This window comes from Pezoporus occidentalis, unplaced genomic scaffold (genome assembly GCF_034315485.1).
Source record: "Pezoporus occidentalis ecotype Australia unplaced genomic scaffold, CSIRO_AGI_Poc_V1 ctg66, whole genome shotgun sequence".
Taxonomy (NCBI): domain Eukaryota; kingdom Metazoa; phylum Chordata; class Aves; order Psittaciformes; family Psittacidae; genus Pezoporus; species Pezoporus occidentalis.
The window spans coordinates 3571325-3589089 of NW_026916009.1; the positions used below are offsets into that span (position 1 = coordinate 3571325).

Sequence of the window (17765 nt, forward strand, 5' to 3'; positions counted from 1 at the left end):
GTCTTTTTCTTAATGTGATTCTATGCTCTGTTACTTTCATACAGATCGTCCTTCTCCACCAAGAAATCTTGCTGTTTCTGATATTAAAGCAGATTCATGCTATTTAACATGGGATGCACCTCTTGATAATGGTGGTAGTGAAATTACTCATTACATTATTGAGAAACGTGATGCTAGTAGGAAGAAAGCCGAGTGGGAAGAAGTCTCCAAAAGTGTTGTTGACAGAAGATTTGGGGTAATTTATAAAATATCTTTATTACATACTTTAGTATGCATAAAAAATAACAATAATGCACTCATGCTCCATTTAGACTCCAGAATCATTGGATGAATGTTGTGCATCTATGTCTGTGTGTTTTCCTCATGTGACAAAAAAAAAAAAAAAGTTCTCTTTTGCTACTTAATCTCAGGTTAATTCAGAAGACATCTTCCTTTCCATTTTTCAGCATTATTCGTAGCTTTACCAACTGCAAAACCAAAATACTTTTAAAGTTTGGTCTCATGCGTGTGAAATAGTAATATCCCTAGGGCATTATATACAGCTGTGTAGTACATAAGCATAGGTATGTCACTAAGATTCCAAGACATAATTTAAAGTGAAAACTGCTGTGTAACATCAAATTTATTTAAGTTTATTCTGAAAGTAGCCAAGTATTGATTTAAATCTTACTTTCAGGTATGGAATCTTGCAACAAATGAAAAATATCAATTTAGAGTCCAGGCTGTAAACAAATACGGAATAAGCGATGAATGCCTCTCAGAAAAAGTTGTTATTAAGGATCCCTATGGCCTTCCTGGACCCCCTGGCAAGCCAAAAATTTTAGATCGCACCAGATCATCAATGCTGGTGACTTGGGAGCCTCCTTTGAATGATGGTGGCAGCCCAATAACTGGCTATTGGTTGGAGAAAAGAGAGGTGGGAGGTGTCTACTGGTCACGTGTTAACAGGGCTCCAGTAACAAAGCCATCAGTAAAAGGTCTACAGTACAATGTGCTTCGTTTGGCTGAAGGTGTTGAATACCAGTTTAGAGTTATGGCTGAAAATCTTGCTGGAATTGGTCCTCCCAGTGAACCATCAGATCCTGCTCTAGCAGCAGATCCCATATGTAAGTACATAATTTGTGTGACTGTTTTAAAAGACTATATCACACCAGAACCAAAATGTGCTGCTATAATTTATATTGAATTTAATACAATTAATCCAATGCTTTGTTTTCATTAAGCCAAAAAGAATATATTGACTCAAAAAGTAGTTTTCTGATTTGCTGTTTGTCAGCATTTTGAAAATAATTAGCTTTAATTTATTTTTTACCTCTTTTAAGAACCTTAAATTGTGATTACACCAGTGCAAACACTACCAAATGAACCTGAGTTCAGAATCAGATTTTTATATTATTGTTTTTCTTTATTCTTGAAGAGTTCAATTTTTATGCCTTGTAACCTTAAGTATCCCTTAATAATGTATTATATGTAATTAGTGTGCATGTTCTGTGATTATACAATATGCATGGCAAAAGAAAGTGAAAATATTTGCATTCTTCTAGAAAATACTCAGAAAAAATGTATGCAGACACTAACTCTCAGGTAATATTTACTTGCTCTTGTTTTACAAGTTGTTCCTGGTCCACCATCTTGCCCAGAGGTCAAAGATAAAACCAAATCATCTGTAGCTCTTGCATGGAAGCCTCCACAAAAGGATGGTGGCAGTCCTATAAAAGGATATATTGTTGAAATGCAAGATGAAGGTAGTTCTGACTGGAAGAAGGTGAATGAAGGAGACAAACTCTTTCCTACTTGTGAATGTGTTATTCCCAACTTGAAAGAGCTCAGAAAATATCGATTTAGGGTGAAAGCTGTAAATGCTGCTGGAGAATCAGAACCAAGTCCTGCAACATCAGAAATACCTGTCCAAGATATTCTAGGTATGTGTTCTGGGAATTAATTTAGGTATTTACACCTAAATGCCACCTACTGCTGTGAATGTCCAAGCAGGTTACCAACCAAGCTAAAGTCAAAACAGAGCAATTATGCAAAAATGTAACAAAAGATTGACAAACATTTTTGAAAGTGTCATGATGACCATTACCAGGGCAGGATCCATTAGAAAACTGATGAGCACCTCCGTCATACTGAGGAAATAATGTGTATTTTATGAAGAAATGACTACAACAAATTTTTCTATTCATCCATTTCCCAGATTCCTTTTCACACACTGAACTTTTCTTTCCTAGTCCCGCACTCTGCATATTTATGTGGGGTTTTAGATCAGTGCTGACAAAAACTTACTTTCAGTACCTCTTAAAATTTGTATATTTAAATATTTTTGCAGAGGAACCAGAAATCTTCCTTGATATTGGAGCACAGGATTTTCTCTCTTGTCGTGCTGGCACAACAATTAAAATCCCAGCTGTTATCAAGGGTCGTCCAGTTCCAAAAACATTTTGGGAGTTTGAAGGAAAAGCAAAGACAATAGCAAAGGTTAGTAAAAGAAAAAGCTTCTTTCTACATGTGTTTCTAGACATTTAAACCTATCACCTTTCATATTTACATCATTTTGTTTTGTTTATAGGAGGGTGGTCATAATATACCTGAAGAAGCTCAGGTAAAGCAAATATTTTTTTAATATCGTTGCATTTTATAACATAGTGTTGCATTTTTTGATCAGAAGTATTTAAAGTGGATCTGTTGCTTCTTTTTCTATAATGCACAGGTGGAAGCAACTGAAACGCGTTCAGCGATTATCATCCCTGAGTGCAACAGAAGTCATTCTGGACGATACAGTATTACAGCAAAGAATAAAGCAGGACAAAAAACTGTGCATGTCAGAGTCAATGTGCTTGGTACGTCTTACAGACATTGAAGTATTTGGATACTAGATTTTAGTCTTTATTTTTCTATGTGCTTATGTAAAATTGTTGTGCTTTTGTCTTAACAGATGTCCCAGGCCCACCAAAAGACCTAAAAGTAAGTGATATCACAAGAGGTAGTTGTAAACTTTCATGGAAGATGCCAGATGATGATGGTGGAGATAGAATCAGAGGCTATGTTATAGAGAAAAGAACTATTGATGGGAAGGCCTGGACTAAAGTCAATGCAAACTGTGGAAGTACTTCCTTTGTTGTACCTGATCTCATATCTGGCCAAGAGTATTTCTTCCGGGTGCGTGCAGAAAACCGTTTTGGTGTTGGCCCTCCTGCAGAAACCATTCAACGGACCACAGCCAGGGATCCAATCCGTAAGTAAAATCAAAGTCAAACAAATTCTTTAAAGTCAGATGGTACTGTACGGTGGATTTATTCACGTTTCTGTTTTGTTTGTGCAGATCCTCCTGATCCACCTATTAAACTAAAGATTGGCCTTGTAACCAAGAACACAGTGAGTTTGACATGGAAACCACCAAAGAATGATGGTGGGGCTCCTGTTACACATTATAATGTTGAATGTCTCCGCTGGGATCGTACGGGAGAAGTGAAGGAGACTTGGAAGCAATGCAACAGACGTGACGTGGAAGAAACAAAATTTACTGTTGAGGATCTTGTCGAAGGTGGAGAATATGAATTCAGAGTCAAAGCTGTAAATATAGCAGGTCCTAGTAGGCCTTCAGCCACTGTTGGCCCACTTGTTGTCAAAGACCAGACTTGTAAGTACTAACTGATACCACCAAATACGAATTCCATTTTAAAATTAAGAAGTATTTTTGTATGTTAATTTTTTCAATATTTTCTGTAGGCCCACCATCTATTGAACTCAAAGAATTCATGGAGGTTGAAGAAGGAACAGATGTCAACATTGTGGCCAAGATAAAGGGTGTACCCTTCCCCACATTAACATGGCTAAAAGCTTCTCCAAAGAAACCAGATGACAAAACACCAGTGATGTATGATCAACATGTCAACAAGATTGTTGGTGAAGATAGCTGCACTTTATTAATTCAACAGTCTCGCAGGAATGATACAGGCTTATATACTATAACAGCTGTAAATAATCTGGGAACTGCTTCAAAGGAGATGAGACTAAACGTTCTGGGTAGGTATCAAGAACTCTTATGTACTGCATCAATTTATACCATTCATGTGTTACTTAATTTTAATAGCATTTTAATTAATTCTTCTTCATAAATTGTGTCTTTTAGGCCGTCCTGGACCTCCAGTGGGACCTATTAAATTTGAATCAATTTTGGCTGATAAAATGACAATATCATGGCTTCCTCCATTAGATGATGGTGGTTCTAAGATTACAAACTATGTTATAGAGAAAAAAGAAGCAAATAGGAAGACATGGGTACCTGTTACTAATGAGCCTAAGGAATGCATATTCACTGTTCCCAAGTTGATGGAAGGCCATGAATATGTGTTCCGCATTATGGCGCAAAACAAATATGGTATTGGAGAACCTTTGGATAGTGAACCAGAAACAGCACGAAACCTTTTCAGTAAGTACAAATACACGTCCGAATTATGTCAGTGTTTTTTTTGCTGGTATGTGTACAGCATCTGTTAAATACCACTACTACTTTTCTCTCTTCATGTAAATAGGTTTTCTAGGCTATCTTGAAGAGTTTTAGCATCAGTAGTTAGTTCTTAAAGGCACATGTAGTACTTAAAACCAATTTTTTCCCTCAGTGTTATATATTAAAATGCAAACTCAAGCTTTTTTAAGGTTTTAATGTATGAATAAGGATTTATCTGATAAGATTCAGGTCATTCTGTTTTGTTTGAGACATTTTTGACATGTTAGATCAGGAAAGGTCAATTTCCTGCCTTCAGTTTTGAAAGATAATTTAGGCAGAATAGCTCTGATGTAGGAGAAATACTAGGTTTTCACTAGAAAATCATTCTTAAAACATCCAAGGTTAGGCTGGGCAGTGAAATTAGATAGATCCAGTAAGGCGAAATAAACAAGTTTTTTACAATTGTAATATGAAGGGAAGATATTTTACGTTTCACAGAAGTATATGCACCTGAACAGGGATGGGAAGGTGGGAGGGCTGGTGTCTCATGCAGATAGGTAACTGCCTAATGCAACTGTGACCATGTAAATGCATAGCTCTTCTTTGCATTCTAGCTATCTCTGTGTTTCTTTAGTGTTTTTTTACAAGCTGTGTGTCATTTTTTTCACCCAGCTGTTCCTGGACCTTGTGACAAGCCAACAGTAAGCAGTATAACACGTGACTCAATGACTGTAAACTGGGAAGAACCAGAGCACGATGGTGGCTCTCCTATTACTGGTTACTGGTTGGAGCGCAAAGAGACTAGTGGAAAGAGATGGACCAGGGTTAATCGTGATCCTATCAAACCTATGACACTAGGAGTTTCATACAAAGTTACAGGTCTTATTGAAGGCTCAGAATATCAGTTCCGTGTTTCAGCTATCAATGCAGCTGGTGTTGGTCCACCAAGCATGCCGTCTGATCCAGCAGTTGCTAGAGATCCTATTGGTAAGTATTCTAGATTCCTATTTTTGAATGTGAAAATATTCAGATAAGGGCATAGAACATATTGTTATGCTGTAATGATGATGTATGATGATATTTTTCAGCCCCGCCTGGCCCTCCTATTCCAAAAGTTACTGATTGGACAAAGTCTTCTGTGGATTTGGAATGGTCTCCACCACTAAAGGATGGTGGTTCCAGGGTCACTGGCTACATTGTTGAGTATAAAGAGGAAGGAAAGGAAGAATGGGAACGGGTAGGTAGAAGAATATTGTGGTATCTGCATTTATTTTCTCTGTGAGTCTATCAAAATAAATCTCTCAAAAATATTTTTTTACATATGTTCACCATGCAAGTTATTTTTTAAAAATTCATATTTTTGCACCATAATTATCTTCATGTGTTTAAAACATAAGACCAACTGTAAAAGTCAGTAAATCCCCCTCCACAACATCAAGTTAATTTTGCAGTTCCCTAAACTGCAAAACAAAAAAAAAAAAAGAAAAAAATTACATTTCTATGTAAAGATGTAGGTAATTGTGGTAGAAGAAGAGAAGACAAGACCAAGTGAGAACTGACACAAAAGTAAGTCTCACTGGTATCAGACTGTACCAAATCATTTGCAATTACTATGTCCCTATATTTTCAGTGAAAGTAGAATCATAGAATGGTTGGGTTAGAAGGGATCTTAAAGATCATCTAGTAACAACTCCCTCACCATGGTCAGGAACTGATATATTTTTTTTTTTTAAAATAGTTCATTACTGAAATATTTTTTCAATAATGTACTACTGTTTGGTTTTTTTTTTAATAATCATAGAATCACAGAATGGTCTGGGTTGGAAGGGACATTAAAGATCATCTAGTTCCAATCCCCCTGCCACAGACAGGGTCATCTTCCACTAGACCAGGTAGCTCAAAACCTCATCCAACTTGGCCTTAAACACAACCAGCTTTCCAGCTTCTCTGGGCAACCTGTTCCACTGCCTTACCACCCTCATAGTAAAGAATTTTTTCTTAGTGTCTAATCTAAATCTACCCTCTTTCAGTTTAAACGCATTATCCCTTGTCCTATCACTACATGCCCTTGTAAAATGTCCCTCTTCAGATTTCTTGTAGGCCTCCTTTAGGTATTGTATGGCTGTTTTAAGGTCTCCTTGGGGCCTTCTCTTCTCCAGGCTGAACAAGCCCAACTCTCAGCCTGTCTTCATAAGAGAGGTGCTCCAGCCCTCTGATCATCTTCATGGTCCTCCTCTGGACTTGTTTGAGCAGATCCATAGTCCCCTTGTGTTGGGGGCCCCAGAGCTGAACACAGTACTGCAAGTTGGGTCTCACCAGAGCAGAGTAAAGGGGGAGAATCCTCTCCCTTGACCTGCTGGCCATACTCCTTTTCATGCATCCCGGCCTACAGCTGGCTTTCTGGGCTTCCAGGCACACACTGCTGGCTCATGATGACCTCATCAATCAACACCCCCAAATCCTCCTGAGGGCTGCTCTCAATCTATCCTCCACACACCCTGTAGTTGTGCTTGCGGTTGCTCCAACCCAGGTGTAGGACCTTGCACTTGGCCTTGTTGAACTTCATGAGGTTTGTGCTGGCCCACCTCTCAAGCCCACCTGAGCTTGGAGGATGTGATCCTTGAATATTATGCAGCTTTCCTGGCCTCCTCTTCCCTCCAGGGTTTTATCCCATGGAAGTCCACCAAGCAGAACCCTAAAGAAGCCAAAGTCCACTCTCCTGAAGTCCATCTTACTGTGCACCCTCCTTGCCACCCTAAGAATCTCAAACTGTATGGTCACTGCAGCCAAGGATGCCCTTCAGCTTCACATTCTCCACCAGCCCCTCCAGCAAAGCCCCCCTCCTTGTTGATTCCTCTGCATTACTTAAAATTTAACTGATTCGTACCTTGGCTACTTTTTTATTGCCATAAACATTCGGGTGCATCTTAAGTAATACCTAAATTTGCTGCACTATTTCCAGGTAAACAGACTTTTTATTGGGTTTAAAAGGATTAAAGATTTATTTTTTTTCCACTGCCATCTACATGACTTTATTTGTCCAAAATTACATGTAATTATTCTGAGTCCATGGACTATTGTGTTATAACATCCTTGTCTGTTAGAATTATCAGGAAGGTGGATCTTCAGATTAGCTTGTGTGCCTATGTCCTGCATTTCTGTACACAGATTCTGAAGAACTCTATGTGAGCTAGATCTACATATGCTTAAGACTGTGTTGTGCTTGTAAATCTGAAACAACTTCTGGTCTAAGATTTGCTTCAAACATCACAAAGAAATTGATGATACCTTGATTTTAGCTGATAGTATAATATTTTTTTCCAGGTAAAAGATAAAGAAATTAGAGGAACAAAGTTCGTTGTGGCAGGATTAAAAGAAGGATGTTTTTACAAATTTAGAGTTAGAGCAGTGAATGCTGCTGGCATTGGAGAGCCTGGAGAAGTTACAGACATTATCGAAATGAAGGACAGAATTGGTATTTATCATTTACATTTATATTTTCAGTACCTCTAAGTGAAAGTGGGGAAAAAAAAATTCATTAAATTTTCTTTGTTCACCTCCCACAGTGGCTCCTGATATTAATTTGGATGCAAGTGTCAGGGACAGAATTGTTGTTCATGCTGGAGGAGTAATTCGAATCATAGCATATGTCTCAGGAAAACCAACTCCAACAGTGACCTGGAGTAGGGATGACCAAGCTTTACCAGAAGAAGCCAAAATTGAAGAGACAGCTATTAGTTCTTCTTTGGTTATCAAGAACTGCAAGAGGAGCCATCAGGGTCTATACACTTTACTTGCTAAAAATGCCGGTGGTGAGCGGAAGAAGACTATTATTGTTGATGTGCTAGGTAAATAGCAACTTCATCCTTGTGAGCAAGTAAACTTTCATGACGTTCAGCACCTGTGCTTATATACTTCTTTACTTTCAGATGTGCCAGGCCCAGTTGGAATGCCATTCCTTACTGAGAACCTGACCAATGACTCTTGCAAATTGACATGGTTTACTCCAGAAGATGATGGTGGTTCTCCTATTACCAACTATATAATTGAAAAACGTGAATCTGACCATAGAGCTTGGACTCCAGTAAGCTACACAGTTACAAGACAAAATGCTACTGTTCAGGGACTCACTGAAGGGAAAGCTTACTTTTTCCGAATTGCAGCAGAGAATATAATTGGCATGGGTCCATTCACAGAGACTACCAAAGAAATTGTTATTAGATCTCCTATAAGTAAGTATATTTTCAGATTTGGATTACTGTCATATGAAATGAACATGCAGAAAAATGTATTTACTGTATTTTCCTGTTGTCCACAGCTGTTCCTGACCGTCCAGAAGACCTGGAAGTAAAAGCAGTTACCAAGAATTCTGTTACATTAACTTGGAATCCTCCAAAATATGATGGAGGCTCAGAAATCACCATGTATGTTCTAGAGAGCCGTCTCATTGGAAAAGAGAAATTCCACAAAGTTACAAAGGAGAAAATGCTTGATAGGAAATACACTGTAGAAGGCTTGAAAGAGGGTGACACCTATGAGTATCGTGTGAGTGCTTGCAATATTGTGGGGCAAGGCAAACCATCATTTTGCACAAAACCAATCACCTGCAAGGATGAAATTGGTATGTATCATCGTCACATTTCTTTCTAAAACAGTGATTACCGATTCCTTACTTTTTCTTACTAATATTGCTGACATTTGTGGTCATTGTGTTTTTAATATCATTTTTCAGCTCCTCCATCACTTGACCTTGACTTCAGAGACAAGCTTATTGTTAGGGTTGGTGAAGCTTTCAGCCTGACTGGACGTTACTCAGGCAAGCCCACACCAAAGGTTACTTGGCTAAAGGATGATATTGTTGTAAAAGAAGATGACCGTACAAAGATCAAGACAACTCCTACAACTCTTTGCCTGGGGATAGTAAAATCTGTCCGTGAAGACTCAGGCAAATACTGTGTTACTGTGGAGAACAGCACAGGATCAAGAAAAGGATTTTGTCAAGTTAATGTTGTTGGTAGGTTTTACTGAACAATGGTAATGTCCATGATTTGTAGTAGTGATTAGAATTCACTGAACTATATAAAATGTGAATATTAAAATGTGTTCTTTATTACAATAATATTATTTACTACATTCTCATTTATACTGAAATACTATTTATTAATTTAGAGTACATAATTAACTCTGAATTAAGTTATTCAGCATGAACAGTTTAATGTCTTTACAAGCATTTACAGAATGTCAACACTGTAGAAAATGTGAATCACCAAATACGGAATTAAGTCCAGTAAGTCAAACACGTATTAAAGAGGAATAGTTTTGAGGTGTTGATTCCTTATTAAAACTGTGATGCCATGTTTCTACTTTCATAATATATTTACTATATCAACACTGTTTAATCTATGTCTCATGTGAAGTTCATATAATAGCACGTGTATGCTTTATTTTTTACTTAAACAGATCGTCCATCACCTCCAGTAGGCCCAGTTATATTCAATGAAGTTCATAAAGATCACATGATAGTTTCCTGGAAACCTCCATTAGATGATGGAGGCAGTGAAATTACAAATTACATTATTGAGAAGAAGGATACACACAGAGACTTGTGGATGCCAGTTACATCAGCCACAGTAAAGACCACATGCAAAATTCCGAAGCTGCTTGAAGGAAGAGAATATCAAATTAGAATTTATGCTGAAAATCTTTACGGCATAAGTGATCCTCTCATCTCTGATGAGATGAAAGCCAAGGACCGTTTCCGTATGTTATTCATTTGCATTCTTACTTTGATACTTTAATCTGTACTCTTTTTGTAGAGCTCATAAAATACTTTTTTTCCTTTTTTTTTCCTCCAGGTGTTCCTGATGCACCTGAGCAACCAATCATTAAGGATGTTACCAAAGACTCTGCAGTAGTGGTTTGGAATAAACCGTATGATGGAGGCAAGCCAATAACAAACTATATCGTAGAAAAGAAGGAAACAATGGCTCCAAGATGGGTTAGAGTTACCAAAGACCCAATTTTCCCCGGTACTCAGTTCAAAGTACCTGACCTCCTTGAAGGCTGTCAGTATGAATTCCGTGTTTCAGCAGAAAATGAAATTGGCGTTGGTGATCCTAGTCCACCATCAAAACCAATTTTTGCTAGAGATCCAATCGGTAAAGTATTACACATAATTTCTCATGGAAATTTTAATGCACTCTTCAGCAAGAAAATAATTTTATTTCTTTTCCTTATTTTATTTTTTCTTTTTGTAACAGCAAAACCAAGTCCACCCATTAATCCGGAAGCAGTAGATAAAACTAAAAATTCAGTTGATTTATCTTGGCAACCTCCACGTCATGATGGTAATGGCAAGATAATTGGCTACCTTGTTGAATATCAGAAGGTTGGAGATGAGGAATGGAAAAAGGCTAATCTTACAGCAGATTCTTGTCCTGAAACAAAATACAAAGTCACTGGCCTTACTGAGGGTTTGACCTATAAATTCAGGGTCAAGGCAGTCAATGCAGCAGGTGAATCTGAACCAGCCTATGTTCCTGATCCAGTAGAAGTAAAGGACAGACTTGGTGAGTTTAATAAATTCAGATAAGTTTACCTAAGAAGAGATTTTTTCTTCATTTTCTAAAACCATATCATTTTGATTCCAGAACCTCCTGAGCTGATACTTGATGCTAACATGGCCCGAGAACAGCATGTAAAAGCTGGAGATACCCTGAGGCTTAGTGCTGTTATTAAAGGTGTTCCATTCCCAAAAGTCACGTGGAAGAAAGAGGATCATGAGGTCTCACCCAAAGCTGATATTGAGGTTACAGGAGTTGGCAGTAAGCTTGAAATTCGTAACACTGTCCATGAAGATGGTGGAATTTACTCCTTGACAGTTGAAAATCCAGCTGGTTCAAAGACAGTTTCAGTAAAAGTTGTGGTCTTAGGTAATCTTTTTGATATTCCTTTTATAATGCATGTTTTCATTCTATAATTAGAGATTCAGAAATAAATTAGTTTCTGGAAAATATCAATAAACTGAGTTATAAAAATACACAGTAGAAAAAGGACTAAAAATTGCATGATCTATATTCATTTCTCTTGACATTTACTAAGTTTTGTAAAAAAATGTTTCGGTTATCAAATAAATAATGAATTCGATTTTTGTCAATATTAGATAAGCCTGGTCCACCCAGAAATCTGCAAGTCAGTGAAGTTAGAAGCGATTCTTGCTATCTCACATGGATGGAACCAGAAGATGATGGTGGCTCTGTCATTACCAACTATGTGGTGGAAAGAAAAGATGTAGCTTCTGCACAATGGGTAGCCATCTCATCATCCTCCAAGAAACGTAGTCACTTGGCTAAATATCTGATGGAAGGCACTCAGTATGTCTTCCGAGTTGCAGCTGAGAATCAGTATGGTAGAGGTCCATATGTGGAAACGCTCAAGCCTATTAAAGCTATAGATCCACTGCGTAAGTGTTCTTCAATTATATGATTTGGTTTGTTCATATTATTCTTGGTAATTTTTGAGATTATCTTGTTGGTACTAATGTGAATGTAGCACACTGCTATCATAGATTAGCCATCCTAGTAACCATTTCTTTTTTGCCATTTAAAAGATCCTCCAGGGCCACCAAAGAATCTGCATCATGTAGATGTTGACAAAACTGAAGTTTCCCTTGTTTGGAATAAACCAGATCGTGATGGTGGTGCTGAGATAACTGGATATTTGGTGGAATATCAAGAAGATGGTGCAGATGAGTGGACAAAGTTCCAGACAGTCCCTATGCTAGACTGTGTTGTTACAGGCCTACAAAAAGGAAAAATATACAAATTCCGTGTGAAAGCTCAGAATATTGTTGGTCTTAGCCTTCCAGATACAACTATACCAATAGAGTGTCAAGAAAAATTGGGTAATTTTTAGTTATGCATGTTGTTTCACTGATTATTTCTCTCTTTAAGCATTTCCCCTGAAAAGGTAATTTCTATTTTTCTCCAATTTCAGTACCTCCATCTGTGGACTTAGATGTGAAATTAATTGAAGGTCTTGTTGTTAAAGCTGGCACCACAGTAAGACTTCCTGCGATTATGAGAGGTGTGCCAGTTCCTACTGCAAAATGGGTTACTGATGGCATTGAAATTAAACCAGATGGCAGATACAGGATTGAGACTGACAATTATTCGACTGTACTTACCATCAAAGACTGTATAAGGAAAGATACAGGAGAGTATCTACTCACAGTATCTAATGCAGCTGGCAGCAAAACTGTTGCTCTACATCTTACAGTTTTGGATGTTCCTGGCCCACCAACTGGTCCTGTTAATATTCTTGAAGTAACACCAGAACATATGGTTATTTCTTGGCGCCCTCCTAAAGATGATGGTGGGAGTCCTATAATAAATTATATTGTTGAGAAGCGTCAATCAAAGAAAGAAACTTGGGGAGTGGTTAGCTCTGGAACAAGTCACACAAAAATTAAGATTCCACGACTGCAGAAAGGCTGTGAATATATTTTCCGTGTCCGGGCAGAAAATAAGATAGGCATTGGTGCACCCCTTGATTCAGAACCAACAGTTGCTAAACATATGTTTGATCCACCATCCCCACCTGGTAAACCAACTGTTTATGATATTACAGAAAATGCTGCAACAGTGTCTTGGACCCTACCAAAATCCGATGGTGGAACTCCAATAACTGGTTATATACTTGAACGTCGGGAAGCATCTGGTAAATGGGTGCGTGTCAATAAGGCACCAATACTGGATATGAAATACAGAGTCACTGGTCTTTTTGAAGGCAACACGTATGAATTCAGAGTTTTTGCAGAAAATATGGTGGGCTTAAGCAAACCATCTCCAAGCTCTGATCCAATAAAAGCCTCACGTCCTATCACTCCTCCTGGACCACCTATTAATCCAAAACTAAAAGACAAAACCAAAGAAACAGCTGATCTTGTGTGGACAAAGCCCCTCAAAGATGGTGGCAGCCCGATCCTGGGATACATTGTGGAATGTCAGAAAACTGGAACTACTCAGTGGAATAGGATCAATAAAGATGAACTCATTAGACAATGTGCTTTCAGAGTACCTGGGTTAATAGAAGGAAATGAATATAAATTCCGAATAAAAGCTGTCAACATTGTGGGAGAGGGAGAACCAAGAGAACTGGCAGAAACTGTACTTGCAAAGGATATTCTTTCTCCTCCAGAAGTAAGCCTAGATGTGACCTGTCGAGATATAATTACTGTTCGAGTAGGCCAAACAATCCGTATTACTGGTAAAGTAAAAGGCAGGCCAGATCCTGACATAACATGGTCTAAAGATGGCAAAATATTAGTTCAAGAAAAACGTGTTGAGATACTCCAAGATCTACCTAATGTTGAACTACAAGTGAAAGAAGCCAAAAGATCTGATCATGGCAAATATATAATAGCAGCTAAGAACAGCTGTGGACATGCTCAAGCTTTTGCTGTTGTTAATGTGCTTGACAGACCTGGACCATGTCAGAACCTGAAAATAAGCTATGTCACAAAAGATTCTTGTATGATCGCTTGGGAGAGTCCAGTGGATAATGGTGGCTCTGAAATTACAAATTACATAGTAGAGTGCCGTCAACCAAACCAGAGGGGGTGGTCAATTGTATCCTCTGATATCACTAAGCGATTAATAAAGGCAAACCTGATAGAGAACCGTGAATACTTCTTTAGGGTTTGTGCAGAAAACAAAATAGGTCCAGGTCCTTCCATTGAGACCAAGACTCCTATCCTTGCCATCAATCCTATTGACAAGCCTGGAGAACCAGAAAATCTTCACATTGCAGAGAAAGGAAAGACATTTGTGTATCTGAAATGGAGAAGGCCAGATTATGATGGTGGCAGTCCCAATTTAAGTTATCATGTTGAGAGAAAACTGAAAGATTCAGATGAATGGGAAAGGGTTCACAAAGGCAGCATTAAGGAAACACACTACATGGTAGATAAATGTATTGAAAATAAGATTTACGAATTCAGAGTTCAAACCAAGAACGAGGCAGGTGAAAGTAACTGGGTAAAAACAGGTGAAGTTGTTGTGAAAGAAGATCTGCAGAAACCAGTTCTAGACTTAAAGTTAAGCGGTGTGCTAACTGTAAAAGCAGGTGACACAATTAGAATTGAGGCTGGAGTCAGAGGAAAACCACAGCCTGAAGTTGTATGGACAAAAGACAAAGATGCCACAGATCTAACTAGATCTCCAAGAGTCAGCATTGAAACAACTTCTGACACATCTAAATTTGTTCTCACAAAATCAAGGCGTAGTGATGGTGGGAAATACGTGATCACTGCAACTAACACAGCTGGTAGTTTCGTAGCATACGCTACTGTTATTGTCTTGGATAAACCAGGTCCTGTAAGAAACTTGAAAGTCACTGACATTTCAAGTGATAGATGTACTGTTACTTGGGACCCTCCAGAAGATGATGGTGGTTGTGAAATACAGAACTACATCCTGGAAAAATGTGAAAGCAAGCGTATGGTTTGGTCTACATACTCTTCCTCTGTTTTAACAAACTATGCGAATGTGACACGGCTTATTGAAGGTAATGAATATATATTTAGAGTTCGTGCAGAGAATAAAATGGGCACTGGTCCACCAACAGAAACAAACCCAATTATTGCAAAAACAAAATATGATAGACCTGGTCGCCCTGACCCTCCAGATGTCACAAGAGTTAGCAAAGAAGAGATGACTGTAGTTTGGAATCCACCAGAGTATGATGGTGGCAAATCAATTACAGGATACATTTTAGAGAAGAAAGAGAAACGATCACTGAGATGGGTTCCTGTTACTAAGACTGCAATCCCAGAGAGACGCAAGAAGGTTACTAATCTCATCCCTGGTCATGAATATCAATTCCGTGTCAGTGCCGAAAATGAAGTTGGACTTGGAGAACCAAGCTTGCCATCAAGACCTGTAGTAGCAAAAGACCCAATAGGTATCATACTATTGTATTCTACTGTATTTTGTTTTAATGTTAACATAACAGATTGCTAAATTGCACAACTGTGTTATTACTTGTAATTTTTATTGTCTTTCAGAACCACCTGGTCCTCCCACAAACCTGAGAGTGGTTGATAGCACAAAGAGTTCAATAACTCTTGGCTGGGGAAAACCAGTGTATGATGGTGGTGCTCCAATTATTGGATATGTTGTAGAAATTAGACCAAAAGTTGAGGGTGCTGATCCTGAAGCAGGATGGAAACGATGCAATGTTGCTGCCCAAGTTATTCACACAGAATTTACAGCCACCAGCCTGGATGAAAACCAATTGTACGAGTTCAGAGTTTCTGCTCAAAACCAGGTTGGTCTTGGCCGACCAGCTGAACTGAAAGAAGCTGTGTCTCCCAAAGAAATACTTGGTGAGTTTTCCCGTTCTCTTTATGAGTATTGACGTACAAACTTTATTTGCTCTGATTTTATTTTATTTCATGTGATAAACTTTGCATTTTTATTCCTTTAATTTTTTCTTTCAGAACCTCCTGAGATTGAGTTGGATGCAAGCATGAGAAAGTTAGTCACAGTCAGGGCAGGATGCCCTATTAGACTTTTTGCCATTGTTAGGGGTCGCCCAGCACCAAAAGTCACCTGGAGGAGAATGGGTATTGATAACGTTATCAGAAAAGGACAAGTTGATCTGGTTGACACTATGGCCTTCTGTGTCATTCCTAATTCAACACGTGATGACTCAGGCAAATATTCATTGACACTTGTTAATGCAGCTGGAGAAAAGGCTGTATTTGTGAATGTCAGAGTCCTGGGTAAGTAATGAAAGAAATATTGCTAGTCAATTTTTTAACTATATTAAATCTTTATTGCAAGAATTTTTATGACCCCAGTCAGCTAACACTAACTGCCGTGTATAGGAAGCTGTTAGTCCCCTTTAATTATAGCTTATTAAAGAAAAGACTAGCATAAATTGAAATTTCTTTACAGATACTCCTGGACCTGTGTTGGACTTCAAGGTTTCAGATGTCACAAAGATGTCATGTCATCTTTCATGGGCACCTCCAGAGAATGACGGTGGTAGCCCAGTGACTCATTACATCCTGCAGAAACGTGAGGCTGACAGGAAGACCTGGGGAACAGTCACTGCAGAACTGAAGAAAACTAGTTTCCAAATAGCTAACCTTGTACCTGGAAATGAATATTACTTTAGAGTAACAGCAGTAAATGAATATGGGGAAGGTGTTCCAAGTGACATACCAAAACCAGTTCTAGCATCAGATCCGCTAAGTAAGTATGCCTTTAAGCACATTTTGTATTTTCTTTCTAATTTTAGTAAGATTTTGTAATTTTTTGAAAGTTGGTGTTTCTAAATTGGACAATGCCACTAACTACTCAGTGATAAACATGAATATTTCTATGTCAGTTTCTTTCAAGTAATAAAATCTATGAATATAATACCTTTCTAATTATTAAGAATTTTGTTCTTTGCCATATTGTCCTTGTTGAGTTAGCACAGGTAATGTCCAATAATTCAACAAATATTCAAGAGTCAGAAAATCTCAGAAATTCAATGTTTAATGTGTTTCATTTTTTGTTTTTGTTTGTTGTTGTTTTTTCCCCTTAAAGGTGAACCTGATCCACCACGAAAACTTGAAGTTACTGAAATCACGAAGAATAGTGCTACTTTAGGCTGGCTGCCACCACTGCGTGATGGAGGCTCTAAAGTTGATGGGTACATTGTTAGCTACAAAGAAGATGACCAACCAGCAGATCGCTGGACAGAATATTCAGTTGTTAAAGATCTCTCCATTGTTGTAGCTGGTCTGAAAGAGGGAAAGAAATACAAGTTTAGAGTGGCGGCTAGAAATGCAGTAGGAGTAGGTTTGCCTAGAGAAACTGAAGGAATATTTGAAATCAAAGAACAACTCAGTAAGTAACAATCTAAATACTATCTGTGTTGCAATATTCTGCTTTACTAATGAAATGAGGAAGAATTCTAGTTCATTGAATGAGTCCCAGAAAGACACATGCTCTATGAACTCATCTGGAGTATTATGTTTAACTGTATTGAATATTTTAACAAATTAGAAAGGATGAGAGTTGAGCACTAATTGAGAATGATTAGAGAATTTTGTAGGTATTGTTTCAGTTGGAACCAGAAGACAGAAACTAAGGACAAATAAAAAAGGTCTTTAGTAAACTTAAAATGAAGGAGGAAAAGTGTCCAAATGGTAGTTTGAGACATAAATGGGGCCAAAAGTGGGACCTGTTTTAAGATAAAACAAGTAGTTTATATTGTAGAGTTGGTTGAGAATGTAAAGCAAAAGGCAGGGACAACAAGT

At 38.1% G+C, this 17765-nt stretch overlaps 1 protein-coding gene across 1 annotated transcript in view; it reads left to right on the forward strand.

The window, feature by feature from the left end:
* Positions 1 to 17765, forward strand: part of TTN (titin) — a 247054-nt gene that overhangs the window by 173332 nt on the left and 55957 nt on the right. The window contains exons 221-248 of the mRNA XM_062640616.1: positions 45 to 235; positions 677 to 1106; positions 1614 to 1922; positions 2330 to 2478; positions 2570 to 2602; positions 2711 to 2840; positions 2936 to 3235; positions 3323 to 3640; positions 3730 to 4026; positions 4133 to 4432; positions 5123 to 5437; positions 5539 to 5687; positions 7775 to 7925; positions 8017 to 8298; positions 8380 to 8682; positions 8769 to 9071; positions 9183 to 9464; positions 9911 to 10210; positions 10306 to 10608; positions 10711 to 11019; positions 11101 to 11382; positions 11613 to 11912; positions 12060 to 12353; positions 12446 to 15412; positions 15516 to 15836; positions 15951 to 16235; positions 16411 to 16710; positions 17050 to 17352. Of these exons, the coding sequence (XP_062496600.1) occupies positions 45 to 235; positions 677 to 1106; positions 1614 to 1922; positions 2330 to 2478; positions 2570 to 2602; positions 2711 to 2840; positions 2936 to 3235; positions 3323 to 3640; positions 3730 to 4026; positions 4133 to 4432; positions 5123 to 5437; positions 5539 to 5687; positions 7775 to 7925; positions 8017 to 8298; positions 8380 to 8682; positions 8769 to 9071; positions 9183 to 9464; positions 9911 to 10210; positions 10306 to 10608; positions 10711 to 11019; positions 11101 to 11382; positions 11613 to 11912; positions 12060 to 12353; positions 12446 to 15412; positions 15516 to 15836; positions 15951 to 16235; positions 16411 to 16710; positions 17050 to 17352 (10206 nt within the window). The remainder of the gene's footprint in view (positions 1 to 44; positions 236 to 676; positions 1107 to 1613; positions 1923 to 2329; positions 2479 to 2569; positions 2603 to 2710; positions 2841 to 2935; positions 3236 to 3322; positions 3641 to 3729; positions 4027 to 4132; positions 4433 to 5122; positions 5438 to 5538; positions 5688 to 7774; positions 7926 to 8016; positions 8299 to 8379; positions 8683 to 8768; positions 9072 to 9182; positions 9465 to 9910; positions 10211 to 10305; positions 10609 to 10710; positions 11020 to 11100; positions 11383 to 11612; positions 11913 to 12059; positions 12354 to 12445; positions 15413 to 15515; positions 15837 to 15950; positions 16236 to 16410; positions 16711 to 17049; positions 17353 to 17765) is intronic.